Source organism: Capsicum annuum, chromosome 7 (genome assembly GCF_002878395.1).
Source record: "Capsicum annuum cultivar UCD-10X-F1 chromosome 7, UCD10Xv1.1, whole genome shotgun sequence".
Lineage (NCBI taxonomy): Eukaryota > Viridiplantae > Streptophyta > Magnoliopsida > Solanales > Solanaceae > Capsicum > Capsicum annuum.
This window is the reverse complement of record NC_061117.1, coordinates 218,867,918-218,883,461: the sequence shown is the minus strand read 5'-3', so window position 1 is coordinate 218,883,461 and position 15,544 is coordinate 218,867,918. Positions and strand designations below refer to the sequence as shown.

General features: G+C 37.1%; 1 protein-coding gene and 1 pseudogene across 1 annotated transcript; one reads left to right on the top strand and one right to left on the bottom strand.

Moving 5' to 3' along the window:
- Window positions 1–8,503, top strand: part of LOC107876888 — a 30,732-nt pseudogene extending 22,229 nt beyond the window's left edge.
- LOC124885903 lies at window positions 8,088–10,638 on the bottom strand. The gene is made up of 4 exons (XM_047394167.1): window positions 10,408–10,638; window positions 9,720–9,784; window positions 9,227–9,364; window positions 8,088–8,292 (listed from the first exon to the last, which is right to left on the bottom strand). The coding sequence occupies exons 1-4, from the start codon at window positions 10,636–10,638 to the stop codon at window positions 8,088–8,090; spliced, it is 639 nt and encodes a 212-aa protein (XP_047250123.1).
- Window positions 10,639–15,544: the final 4,906 nt, after the last annotated feature.

Below are 15,544 nucleotides of genomic sequence, written 5' to 3'. Positions count from 1 at the left end.
GTAGATGTATCTTGTAGTTTTCAACTAACTTTTTGGATGAAAATTTCCTGGTGATGCAACTCTTGCTAATGTTTACATTGCTGGTATGCATACAGTTTCAGTATTCTGCTGATTTAAGTTTAAGTATGGATCTAGACCCTCGTAGAATGTGATGAAATTTTGATCAATTTGAATCTGTTCGAGAGGGAATATGTGAGATGCATTTCATGCCTAAGGTTTTTGAAAATCTGCTTCTTCTAATTAAGAAAAAGGAGAGAATTTTCCAAAATGCAATTCACCAGACGAGGACACTATTTTTATGAAAAAAACTCTTAGGGATTTCAGTATTATGGGATATTACTGGTTAAAGAGTGCACAATGTTATTACACGGCACCAGTAAAGGAGAAGCAGAAAGGCAGTGGAAATAAATAAGAGGGAAAAGAGAAAGAAGAAAAGAGGGGAGAAAGAAGAGAAGAATAAAGAGAGTTAAGAAGAACAAGACAAGAGCAAGAGAGAAGAGTGGGAAGACAGAAATGGAGTAGGATTTTACTACCAAATGAATATATTTGATGAACGACTATTGCTGTGACAGCAAGTTCTTAACTAGTTGGAACTCTCAAAGACTGATAACACTATATTTAACTGAAGATATAAGACTATTATATCTTTGATAACCAAGATATAAGACTATATTTTCCATATATTTCTTTCATTTCCAACTAATGGATAATGATGACAACATTTAGTGAACAATATGTTCATGACCACATCATGTTTACCAAGTGCCTCTTAAGTTTGTTTTATCCTGCAGCATTGACTGCTTGAAGGTCTTAGAAGTACCCTACTCGTGTAAGACTAGATGCCTCTAATTTCTTAGCCATGCCCAATTGAAAGTGTTTCCCAAATTTATGACTCTAAATAAAGAAAGGGGAAAACCAAATATATAAACTCTATTGCAATGCTTTAGTTTTTCGTTGATGCTAATGCAATTGGCACCTTTTGTTTTACCAGGGTAGATTTCTGTTAGCGGCTGTGACTGGCCTTGTTTTGGCTCGCTCATTCCATTCAGTTCTTTCCATTGGCTATGAAGTGATTAAACAAGCTCTAGGTGGAGGGAATGTTCAAATTCGTGAATCTCAACCTGAAATGACATGGAATCATGGAGTACTCTGTGATGTTAGAACATGTATAGGCACATGTTGTCCCAACTGACGTAGATCCCGGGGCTGGACTGCAGTGGCTTCCTAAAATTCGAAGAAGCTCACTGAAAGTGAAGCGCTTTGGAGCTTTACTGGAGAGAGTTTTTATGCCTTGTGATATGTATTTCCGCTATACTAGGCATAAAGTTGGAACAGCCAACTTAAAGGTATCCCCTGTTTGTAAAGTTTGTGATAACCTAAATATCTCTATTCGACCAATTTTACCAATTCTTTGTTACATTATATGTTTTCATCCCTTGATTTTTTTGTTGACTTATGTTCTCATCACTTTATTCTCAATCATGACGAAGTGTTATACTGTTGTCACAGGTGAAGCCTTTGAAGGAGCTTTCATTCAATTCACATAATATAACAGCAACAATGACATCCCGCCAGTTCCAAGTTATGCTAGATGTGTTGACCAATCTTCTATTTGCCCAGCTTCCAAAGTAAGGACTGTTATTATGATCTGTAATCATTACTTTGCAAAACCTATAGTGTTTAACGTGATTTTTGAGAAGTGCAATCTAATCCCCATTTTGTTCCTCAGAAGCCTCTATTATTGTACTTGGATGTGAGAGTTGCATCTCCATATCTTATCTAATATCTTTGGGAGGATTAATTGAAATTCCTAAATCAGGCCTCAGAAAGTTAGGCTGTCGTATCCAGCAGGTGACGATGAAGATGTTGAAGAGGAGGCTGACGAAGTTGTACCTGATGGTGTTGAAGAGGTAGAACTGGCAAGAGTGAACCTTGAACAGAAAGAAAGAGTGCAGAAGTTGATCCAGGATGATATTAGGAAGTTGTCTCTTTATAATGATGCATCTGCCGACAGGAACTCGGTAAAGGAAGACGACCTTTGGATTATTAGTGGTGGAAGGTCCATATTGGTAAGACAAGAACTTTCTGAAGCACTTTAAGATTGTTTAGATGTGAAGTATGACGTAATTCCTTTTTCTGTTTGACAAGTTGATTCTGAAATGATTGCTCAAGTCTTATCCTATGATATGTACTCTTACTAGTTGTTTCTATGAGTCATAGTTGCCACTATACTGTGGAATATCATTCAATGCCATGGCCTGTTAAGATGCCATTGAACTTCTGTAAGGAAAGCTAAGTTTTTGAATTTGGCAAGAGTTTAAGATCCATGCCCATGGTTTAGTCAAAGATGAAAAGTTGAGGTCCTGTGACATGGAATCTGTTGGGCATTAGTGCCCATAAAGGGGTCATTAACTGTTCTCCTTTACTGGTTCTCACGTCATGTCCTTTTTGTTGGGTCTGGACACTTGTCAATCAGATGATCCAAAGGAAGAGTTGAATACATATTGTTCTAGGCTGATCCAATCTAGGTCACAAATTCCCTTGCAATAATTTAGTCCCATCACTCCGTGATCCTAGCAGATTCCCAAATTTCTGATGTTCTTCCAGTTGAATCAAGAGTTTTTACACTTCCCTCTTTTCCCCAGCACTATCATTTTTCACAGACTTAAATAAGTAATATGGGAGGCGATTTATGAGCACAATCATGACCCAGTCCAACCATATGCCTTGACTGGTCCAACTTCCAATAAAATACACATGGTCAATGTGTGCGTACAGGCTAAAATGCTTTATCTGAGTTGAATATCACGAATGATGGATCATGAAAACCTTCCGAAAAATGAAAATACTATACAAGGGCTTGTCATGATCCTCTTGACTTTTCTTATCCATAGTTTTTCCATATATCATAAGCAAATCAGCTTCAAATACCAATTTTTGTGAATAGTATGCCATGAGATAGCTTGCTGCACTTCCGCCATTCAAGTTTCAGGATGCTTTGAGATTTCTCTTTTCCCTTTGGAAATTTTAAGGCAATCTGTTCCTGTGCACTGTAGTGATGCAAATGTGGTTGTGTAATATGCCCAAGAAATACCTTGATTTCATGGGTTTCTTCACTTGTTTTTTGTCTTACTGTTAAGTTGCCGTCAAAAAGTTATAGCTGAGTGGCACGTGCCTATTATTTTCTTCTCAGTTCTTTGATAATTCTCGTAAATTATTTCCAGGTGAAAAGTGTCTGGACATAGCCTTTGTTTGCTTTGGAGTGTTGTCGATGTTTTAAATTCCAATCCGTGACTGTGTCAAGGAATTTCTTGAAATGGTGTATAGAGAACCTCTATTTGAATATATGTGCCCTTGTTTTCCTTTTGTTTTGGAGTTTGCAGTTACCAGTGTAATTTGAAAGTAATTACGAGAAGATGGAAAAGAATTTTGACAGTTTTACTGTCCTGTTTTTGGTGAAATAGAACTCTTGGTGGCACAAAGGTAAAAGATATTCTTCAAAATGGTTCAGTAGTTATTTATACCCACTTGAACCTAACTAGTTTAAGTCTAAATAAAATTGGGTATGTCTGCTCAACTCCATGTTCCAAATCCTATATACCCCAATATACAATCCAACTGCCCATAGATTTTGACGAGCATACCTGCTTCTTATGGTTTGCATGTGGTAACTGGTGTCCTTTGGTAGTGAAGCCTGTGAAGTTCACAGATTTCTAAGATTTATGCTTTGAAATACATATAGTCATTACAGTAATAGGAATGGAAGGTATATAAAGTTGAAGGCTTAAAAATCAACTCTCTGCAGGTGCAAAGACTGAAGAAAGAGATGGTAAATGCTCAAAAATCTAGAAAAGCGGCATCTGCTTCTCTCAGGATGGCTCTACAGAAAGCTGCACAACTCCGATTGATGGAGAAAGAAAAGAACAAAAGTCCTTCTTGTGCTATGCGCATCTCTTTGCAAATTAATAAAGTGGTTTGGAGCATGCTCGTGGATGGTAGATCATTTGCTGAAGCTGAGATAAATGACATGGTGCTTTAGTGCTTTTGGTTTTATCCTTGCTTGGATAAATTCCTGTAGAGAGTTCTGATGATGGTGACGCCAGTTGAAGGATAATCATTATCAGTAGGATTATATATCAAACTAGCCAGCTGCAATACTCCTGGCATTCTCCCAGGGAACAAGTAACACATCCATGTATTGCTGGCTTGTAGGTCTAGCAATGTTTAGAGTTGTGCTTTATGTCTAACATGTCTTATTGTGATCTCATAATGATTCTTATACCACCATAGTTTCTCCAACAAAAAGAAAGAGGAGATGAAAATTAAAAAGGAAAACAAGAATCCGAACTGCTAGCACTCAAAGGTCTACATAATTACACAATTACACTTGAGCAAGCAGCAGCTAAATTGTCATTTATTTTGAGGGGTTAAAAGTTGAAAACCATTAGGTAATATTCCCTACATTGGAGAACTTTTGTAGCAGGGTTTAACCCTCTGAGATAGATCAGCTGTAAATCCATGAATTTTGTCTCTCACTAATTCGGTGTTATCATTCAAAGCCCAAACTTAGGGTTTGTCAGATATTGTGTTGCTGGTGGTTGTTAGAGGGAAACAAGTTCCAATAACACATTGTGCCAACTTCTTTCTACAGTTTTATCTATACACTTACATGATATGGTGTTAGTAAAGTTCAGTACAGGACACTGACAGTGGAACTTACTGTGTCCTTTTTTATGCAATCCTTAAGGTGTTTAAACAGTTATCTTGCAACCAGAAACTGTATCATTTTCTTAGGAAATGCTAGTATCATGTCAGAGGTGTTTAATCAGTTATGTTGTAGCCAGAAAAAAAACTGTTTCGTTGTTTTAGAACATCTGTTATCCTCCTCAATGCTCCTGCACTTTTTTTTAAGACATTAATTTATCACTTTTAAAATTGGAATCACTTGAATTGGAAGGAAGGGAATATAATCTGGTGTTTCTTTTTGCAGATATATGATTTTGACCGTGATTACAAAGATGTCGGGGTAGCTAAATTCACGACTAAGTACTTTGTTGTAAGAAACTGCTTACAAAATGCCAAGTCTGATATGCTTCTATCTGCATGGAATGCTCCTGCTGAATGGGGAAAGTATGCAACAATTTCAGTTTTTTTCCTGCTCTGTATGTTGCACATCTACGTGTTATATGCTTCCATTTTCTATGGGTTGGTGGACCATGGTGGAATGAAAAAGGGAAGGCACTATTAGAATTTGCTTCAGCTTATGATTTAGTGGTAGCTAACACACATTTTAAGGAGAGGGAAAGAAAACTTATGAGAGTGGGGGTAACCATAGAAAAATAAGCTTTATCCTTACAAGAAGACGAGAAAGAAGTACATGCAAGGACTATAAGGTTATCCTGGGAGAAGCAATGACCACCCAAGATAGGTTAGTAGTTTTATATGTAAAGCGTAAGATTAGAGTGAGAAAGGTGACGACATGCAAACGACTGCGAATTAGTTGGTGGGAATTAAAGGTGCTAACCAGTTATATTTGGCCTTTAGGTGTTGCAAGTTTTCTTGAAACCACAATTTGCTTGATTATCCTGACCATATAGTTTCACTTTTCATGTTTACAGAAAAGTGATGCTTCGGGTAGATGCTAAGCAGGGGGCTCCAAAAGATGGAAACTATCCTCTTTTGATAAGGATTTTAAGCCTTTTGCTTTTATTTTTATTTTAACAAGGCTAACTTGTCATAGTCTAGAACTTTACACTTCTGAGCACTGTGTTGGTCGTTGCATTATTCACACTGATTACACATCAAACTTTTCTCCTGGGAGTTCAGTGGGAGATTTTAACCCTTTCTCAAATTTTGGTGTTTCTTAGATAATAATATAACCTGTTTAGATTCCTCTGTTGCACAGGGGAAGATTTACCCCTTAAAGATACATTTGACTGAGACGATGTATAGAATGCTGTGGGAGTACTTTTTTCCAGAAGAAGAACAAGACTCCCAGCGCTGGCAGGTATGTCTAATGCCCATATATCAGAAATACGTTGCTAATAAGTTATTCCCCAGGTGAAGAATTGACAAGATAAAGTTGCTAAATTTTTTTGGTGCTTACAGGAAGTTTGGAAGTTTTCCACTACTGCTGGTTCCAGGCGTACAGGGAAAGGCTCATCAATTCAGGAAGCACCAATGTCAAGTAGCCATCTAACTAAAGATCCTCAGACCTCTGCCAAATCCAGCACTTCTGCATTACCAGTTACATCGGCAAATCAGTTTTCCTCTTCTGCTGATTCCTCTCAAGTGAGTCTCTGATCCTTGGTTGCTTGTGGGTTGCTTCTTAGCTAGATTGGTGAAGAGTGGCTTGTAATCCCTTTTGGTGTAAAGTTTATCTTACAGATTGGCAAATTCTTCAGTATTTATGCTTAATCTGATTTTCTTTATCAACATTCTCCTATATTTCTTTTTTTTAAGCATGTATTTCACTTGCCTGAATATTGCAGGGGTCAAAGTTGCAGAACTTAAAAGCTAATATTGTTTGTGGTTCAACCTCTGAGCTAAGACAAAACATCATCCTTTGATAGAACACGGGAAGAAAATGTTGCTGATGAACTTATGCTTCAAATGCACTCCTCAAGTGCTGCTGCTTCAACAAATGGGCCCTTTGCTGGTGTTGAGCAGCCAGATGAAGGTAACAGAACCAAATCCAAAGAATCCAAACTAATGAAATCTGGCCGCTCCTCTCATGAAGAAAAAAAGGTGGGCAAGGCGCAGGATGAGAAAAAATCTAGGCCTCGTAGAATGAGAGAGTTTCACAATATCAAGATTAGTCAGGTCACTCCATTACTTGGGCTAATAACTGATTGTAGTTCCGTCAGTTTTTCTGTTTCGGAACTAATACATGTTTAATATGCATGGGCTAGGTTGAGTTGCTTGTTACATATGAAGGATCAAGATTTGCTGTGAGTGATTTAAGATTGCTGATGGATACATTCCATCGTGTTGAATTTACTGGAATCTGGCAAGAGGCTATTCTCAAGAATTAAGAAGCACATCATCTGGGGAGTCCTAAAATCAGTGACGGGAATGTAGGTTAATTCCTTTGAAATTATCTTCATATAAGTTTCATGATCTGTAATTATTTGATATTTCATCACATTAAATATCATTATCCTTTGCTGTATTAAGATCGGCAGAATCATAAACCACCGTAAGATTATACAATACTTCAGTGACCATGTCCTTGTCTACCAAGGCCCTTTTAATTCACAGCGTCAGAAACCCAAGGCATTTGTGCTTCGGACAATGAGGGGTGAAGCAGAAAATGAGATAACTGGTGACTGGAGTGAAAGTGAGGCAGAGTTCTCTCCTTTTGCCAGACAACTAACCATAACAAAAGCCAAAAAGATGATTAGACGGCATGCAAAGAAGTTCCGCTCAAGAGGACCAAAAGGTTGGTGGAGCTTTTTCCATGTTGAAGGTATCCTGTTCTCTCTTTAGAGTCCTATTTCTTTCCCTTGAGAAGAACCGATATTGGAAGCCATTCTACGTTCTCTGCTGACCAGTAGAACCCAGCATTAGTAGTTTGTTCATTACTCCCAGAATTATATGATGTCTAGGTTGCTTACTCACAATTGATATTACATCTTGGTTTTTGTCCTAGTTTGGGCTAACAGTGTGATCCTTTACTTTTTAAGCAATGCTGATTTCGGATCTGAATCCAGTATCTATTGAAAGTTTGTTACTGACACAAGACCTTTCCAGGTTTATCTTCTCAACAAAGAGAATCACTTCCTTCGTCGCCAAGAGAGACCACCCCATTTGAAAGTGATTCATCAAGTGGATCTTCGCCTTATGAGGATTTCCATGAGTAGATGAGCTTGAAGACATTGAAAGGACGTGTGTTATGGGATCCAAAGTGGACTGGAGCAATCCTTGGTTATATACAACAGTCCGCTAGATATCAATTCCAATTGATTAGGATTTGGTGACATCCCTGTCTCCTACTTGGACAGTAAGAGATGCTCACATGTTGTCCAAAATAAGGACAGGTGAGAATTGCGAGAACATGCGGAAAGAAGTCTACAATTAATAACATTTCATTGCCTTCCTCGAGCTCTTGACTCATCCTGGAAACCAAGCAAAGATGAGTCCCTTTTGTTGCAGTCGATTCGTTTATTCTTTAACCCTGTATTTATTGTATCGCCCAACACAAACGACATTAGGACTTGTAACTTGTAAGAGTCCGTAAGTTTTATAACTACATACCTATCTTTAGCAAGAGAGAAAAGGTTTATAGTTGTACTACATGTACAGTAGACAGATTAGAATGCATTGGAACAGTGGAGATCAAATGGAAATGAAAGTCCACTCTTCAGTCCCACCACCAAAGTAGTGCATGACTTTCTACTCTGCCTTGACTTTGCTTCTGTTATGAACAGACTTCTGTACTGATTCAAGTTCTTCATATGGAGTCAAAAGAAAATAATGTTAATACAAGCTGTTAACTATTGTTTAAAACAAAACACATGTCAAAGACCACTTTGAAGTTTGAGAGAAAAAACATATTTCGTTTGCTTTGTAATTCTGCGGCCTGGTGTTCTTCTATTGTAAACAATCCGGTTGAAATTTAACTGCAGTATCACAAGTTGAAATTCCGGTTTATGCTCCTCCATTACTGACCTCTGTAAAAGCAAATATTTCTCTCAATTTGTCCACTTGGGTTTTTCATTATTTTTCAATTTCATCATAAAGAGGCCATTAATGAAGGAGCCCAAACTGGAATATACACACGACATTCCTTCATTAATGACCTCTGTAAAAGAAAATATTTCTGTGTCTATAACACTATATAAAGGGGGGAAATCCCACGAGTGGGCTCTGGGTTCCTCTCTCTCTCTCTCTCTATATATATAGATCATTCTTTTGAATAGGTATATGGATCTTGATTATATAATAAAGCTACCACACGATATAAGCTCCGTTTTAAAAAGGATAAATCAGTAGACCAATTCCTTGCATCACCTAAAAAAAAAACATAATTATACTATAAGACGAATTATGTAAAATAGCACGTTTTAAATTGATGCAACATTGTTGAATTGAAAAATATTTATCCAATTGCCGAAATTCTTATCAGAAGTTGAACGTCTGTTAACTAATGCAAATATTTTTCTCACAAGTTACAATAACCCTTGGTTATATATAACATTCCAATTGATTAGTATTTGCTGAACACCTGCTTAGACACTGCGAGGGATGCCTGCAAGTTGTTCCAGAATAAGAAAAGGCAAGAATTGGAAAATGAATTTTGAGAGAAACATTCTCATCCACAAACAAGTCGGAAAATGAAAGACACCTTATCAGTATAAGCAAGCTGTTAAAAGTATACAGTGTAAAACCATCATATATACAACAAAAAAGGTGTAGAATTCGACTAGCTCACTATGTACAGGACGCGGTCAATCACACTTCGTATGGATTGGTTAGGCACCAATAATATTTACTTCTCATTTACTTGCGTCAAAGCTTACAGTCGCATCAACAACAAGGCCATTCCAAATTTGAACAGTGACAGCTTGAAATAGTAGTGTCTCTCCGGAAAGGAAAGGTTCACTTTAATCGCGTATGTTACAACAATTTACAGGCAGTCAACCTGTGCAGGGTATAAAATGTTAGCTAGCCAGAGGTATTCTACTCAGCTAACAGTGTCTTTAAGGATCAAAGCTTACTAGTCAAATTTTGTAGGAATGTCGAGCTCCGTTTTGGAAGCATTTCCAAAATCAACTATAGTTTTCTGCAGACATTTTGCAGATGTAAAAGCATCTTTTGGACTAAAAAGAATCAAATAGTTTCTCATGAATAATATTAAGGAGAAGAGTACTAATGAAACAGTGCAATAGTGCAAAATCTCACTTGCTCAACAAGATCACGAGAAGAACTAATGATACCTTGTGAAGATTTCACTAATTATCGAATGAAAGGACAAACAAAAAGAGCTGCATTGTGCAGAGAAGAAGAAAGAAGGAAGAGAAGCTATTTCTGTAACTGTCATGTGTTTGTATTATTTCCCCTGAGCATCTATATATAGATGAGGGTACATTTTTTAGAATCATCTAGAAGATTCTCAGTTAATCAGCACAATTATAACTATACAACTTAGCTAACTGCTAGCTCACCATCCAACTAACAAACTAACTCTCTCAAAGATATACATAAAATTCAATGTAACAGTAACTATGCTAGCCAACTGAATGTATATTACTGCAACCAACTATTTGATTAGTTACTAACCAACTAACTGATGAGAATGGATTCCAACACTCCCCTCAAGCTGAAAGGTGCAGAATGTTCAGCACGCCAAGCTTGCTCAATAGAAGAGAATGTTGATCATGGCCCAGACTCTTAGTCAGAATGTACCTGTAGATGTGTAGGAATATACCGGGTGTGTACTAAACCACTCTTGATTTTATCCCTGAAAAAGTGGCAATCAATCTCTATATGCTTTGTTCTCTCATGAAAAATGGGATCAGCTGCCAGTTGTATAGCTGACTTGCTATCACTAAACAAGGTGATAGGCTTAGACATAGGTACATTCAGCTCCGCAAACAACCCTTCTAGCCAAGTGAGCTCTGCAACAGCTGAGGCCATCCTTCTATACTCAGCCCAACCATAAAAGATTTCAAGATTCACAAATCGATATCATGTTAGTTATCCAGCTTCAAAATTCAATCAAGCAGTACTAGTGAGTTACCTAATTTTCAAATTAGTCAAAGTTATAATTGAAAATTTAACCATCATGTCCATATTCAACTCTTAGAATTCTATTTCAGGGATTACAACTCTTTCCCTATTCTTTCAGCCAAGTCCGTCTTCATTCGAGGACGAATAATCCCAAAAAGGAGATATTGTAACACCTCAAAAATCTAAGCCAATATTAGAATCATGCTTCAAGTAGATACAAAATCAAAAATCAGTTTTTGATGGTTTGTTAATTGATTTAGACGTATATTAAGGATACAAATAACTCCTAGCTTATAGACAAGTCAAAATATCCTTCACTGATTGAATTCTTGAGAAGAATCTTTCCATAGTCAACTTCAAATGAGCATAACTTCTATATTACTAAGTGTTTTTGATATCAACACCCACCAAAAGATAAATAATTTAATTATCTTTTCAACGCCATCAGTTTTGCCTTAATTCAATATCGGAGTAAAAGATCGTTATGGCCAATTTACTGAAGCACTGTTTGCCAGTGACGACGACTTATCGTAAGGCCACTACGAGTCGTAGGGTGACCGTCTTCACACCAGTGGGGATCGAAATTTGATTTTCAGATAATGACTCAAGCCATGACTCATCCCCGGACCCTACAGATCGTCACCAAACTCTTCGGGACTGATACCAACAACTTTTCAAATAATTTTAAAGGAGTTGTTTGGTTTTTCCACTCTTTTAACCCCAAAACTATGACGTTTCAGTTGTTACATGAGGTATAAGTCCATTTAATCACCCCAAATCCCTCATTGTTTTCCCAAACTTATTCTAAGTTGGAAAAATCAAGCGATTCAACCCTCAAGCAAGCCTAAGCCTAGGGTTTTCTCATAGCTAAATTTCAAGGCTTTAGTCCAAAATTTCATCAATCAAGGTATGTGGGTATTCAATAAGGAATTCCTTTCACCCTTATGCCCAAAACCTATTTTTAAAATAAGAATTTCAGTTATGGCTTCTATGATTTCCATGAACTAGGGTTTTATCCAAATTGACTTCTAAGCTTAAATTAGTTCTCCTTGATATATTTACATACATGAGCATGTTTTCACTATTATTTATGATTTATTATGACTATATTATAGCATTCTCAACATTCTCATGTCTATGCATGATTTACATGATATTACTTCAGATTTAAAGTATATTATCAAGCTATGTATGATGTATCAGTTTTCAAGACTATTAAACATTATTTATCATGATTTTGCGGATTTCAGCCCATATTAGTTTGACATATCATGTTTTCCCATGAAAATTAGTATTTTCACATACTTAGGAAAAACAGAAGGAAATTCTTGATTTTGGACTTGTGATATGAAATTTTTCTTTATATGAAAATTTTCTTTTTCTCTTTTAAATATTAAATATTCATTATTAGTTGCATTCTTTAGAGATGGCGGGTTATGAATACTGTTAAGAATTCGTGCCCTATTAATTATCTTATTTTCGCCTAACCGTTGCCTATCGATGGAACGGGTTGCCTGGCGTGTTTCCAAAAAGCAGTAAAACAGAAAGTAAAGAAAACAATGATTTTTACGTGGAAAACACCCGGCTCAAAAAGGTGTTAAAAAAATGACCTGTACCTCTATAGGATTTAACCCCAACTTCACTAAATAACTCTGAGCCTCAACAACGACTGATTACAAAACTCTTGTAACCAACAAATAGGAATTATAAACTCTTATCCCTATAACTCAACAACTAGGAACTATAAACTCTAATTCCTTTGACTCAACAACTAGGAATTATAAACTCTAATTCCTAACTACACACACCCCTCCTAAGGTATGCCTTTGATACCAAACGGTATCTAAATGAGCACAAAACAGTCCACTAGTGACCCGCAAATACCCGTAACAAGCAAGACACAAAAAGACACAAGGAAGCAAACACAAACTTAATGATAAAGAAGATAGATAACTTGACACAAGGGAAACATGTAAAGTAGTTACTAAAGAGTTTATGAAACTCTAAAATCCCTACAAAACACGTTAACAAGAACCAAATTCTTAAAATAATACCAAACGGTATCTAAATGAGCACAAAACAGTCCATAAGTGACCCGTAAATACCCGTAACAAGCAAGACACAAAACGACACAAGGAAGCAAACACAAACTTAATGATAAAGAAGATAGATAACGTGACACAAGGAAAATATGTAAAGCAGTAACTAAAGAGTTTATTAAACTCTAAAACCCCTACAAAACACATTAACAAGCACCAAGTTCTTACGATGATACAAGAGCAGAGTCCACCAATCAAGCACCAACGTTTCTAACAAATAAGCAATCACAAGAGATTCCACCCTTGAATTCTATCCTAGTTACAAGTTTTGGTTTTGTGTCTCAAGGAGAGAGGACTTGGTGTTTCAAAAGTTCAAGATTACAATAATCATCAACCAAAGAACTAAAGACCTAAACTAGTATATTTATAGACTTATTACAAAAGTAAGGTGAAATGACCAAAAAGGCCCTTTAATGAATGGCTTCAAGTAGGAGCCCTTGGAGTGCTGTGTATGGATGGTTTTGGTGTCCATTTAGGTGCTCCTTTACACTTCATTTGCATCCACCAAGTCTCGGGTCCAACACGCACTCTCTTAAGTTCATATCCATGAATATTCTTATATCATCCTCTCTATCTTGAGAGGAATTTGCCCACAAATTCACAGCTTCACCTCGCTCAATTGGCCACTTCAAAAGAAACCACTCAAATCAGCCCGCAAAACATGACATGGCCCCAAAATAGTCCGCAAAGAACATGAGGAACACGGGATCTCATCAACACAAGTCTCGGCCAACTTCTTCATTTTGAACCTCGGCTTCCTCTCCATCTTGAGATTTTTCTTCAATCTCATCCGTTTCAATTCCCATATCTCCACTTGGTGGCGGGTTCCTTGTTGGTCCCATTGACTAACTCTTCCTCCATGCCCTCGACATCCCCTTTGATCCGTATGTCTTCCTTTAAACTCTTCTTCCATCATATAAGGCTCATCATATACTTCATATCCTTCATGTTCCTCTTTACCATATACCTCTACGTGGATGTCTCGCCTTTGGAAAAGTGGAGCTTCGATTGAGAGGATTGATTTGGTGAAGTGAGCTTCGATTGTAGAGCTTGGACGGGAGAGTTCAATTTTCGAGCTTGGATAGGAGAGTTCGATTTTGGATCTTAGATAGGAGAATTTGGTTTTAGTAGAGGAATTTGGCTTCCAAGTCCTTCTTGTTGGACTTGATCAATTTGCAGGGGAGGTGGCCTACTTAGGTCTCGTTTCTTAGAATAATTGGAAAATTGGCTTATGGAATTTTGTGGTGGTCTTGGAGGATTTATTGTTGGATGTAAAGTTTTGGGAGTAGAAGCATGAGAGTTTCTTCAACTCTCCAAATGATCCAATTTTTCACCAAACGATGTCATATTCGAGCCTAATCTATCAAGACCCGCATTCATTCTAGCCACTTCACGGGAAAGAGTTTCAATCCCGGCCAAAATAGTACTAAGAGCATTGTTATCCATTGTAGCCAAAAGTTACCTACAAAACACAAATAAGTACGACGTGGCAGCCTTTGATTGGTTGCGGATAGTTATGTGGAAGCCTTGGAATGGTTGTGGAATTTGAAAAATTCAGTGTTTTTCCAACTTGTGGAAGAGTGAATTCGGTTGTGGAGGGGAAATACACAAGTTTTAGAGATTTTTCCACATTCAAAATAGGTTGACTTTCTTTGCACCTTTTGGGCAAAACACCTTTTTGAAGGGTGGTTGGCTCTTTCCTCTTTTGGTTAGTCTTGAAAAGTCTCCTTACTCCCTTTTGGTAACTAGTATTTTTGAAAACCCTCTTTATCCCTTACTACTTTGGTATAGTCTTGGAACTTGTTTCAAGATAAACAAGAAGACTACACGCTTCCACTTGGTCTTAAGATCAAACACTACTTATTGAAGGTTTTTCTTGTCTCAAGACATGAAGATTGGCCAAGAACACCAAGAATCTTCAACAAGATTTGAAGACCAAGGTTCAAGTTGAACCTCCCAACAACAACAACACCTATTTCAACACAAATACACAACCACAATACCAACAACACACCTTTAAACGTTAAAATTTTGAATCCACCACAACAACACCAACAACAATTCGGCCCAACTTTTGAATCCGCACAACAACAACACAAGTAGGAGTTCAACTTATATCTTGACTCTATTAGTGTTAGGGAAGAACAAACCAACACTAATAACACTCAAGACTCACGAAATATACCTAGATCTAAACTCAAAGAACAAATCTCGGCCAAGACAACAACAAGAACAACAACTTTCTCGGCCAAGAACACCAAACTCAAGAACACAACTCTTTTTGTGAGATTTTCGACCTTAGACACCTCTTCTAGTATTAGGAAACAAAGATCTAACACTAGAACACACAAAACACACAAAAATCACAAGAAAACTAGGCTTCAAATTTTGGCCTAAATACAAAAACGTGGACAGATTACTATTTTGAGTTTTTCAGATTTTTTTTTCAATATTTTTTTTTTATTTTTGAGTGAACAAACCCAAGATTGATCTCGTGGGAACAAAATCAATGATGGCTTTGATACCAAATGATACCAAACGGTATCTAAATGAGCACAAAATAGTCCACCAGTGACCCGCAAATACCCGTAACAAGCAAGACACAAAATGACACAAGGAAGCAAACGCAAACTTAATGATAAAGAAGATAGATAACTTGACACAAGGGAAACATGTAAGTAGCAACTAAAGAGTTTATTAAACTCTAAAACCCC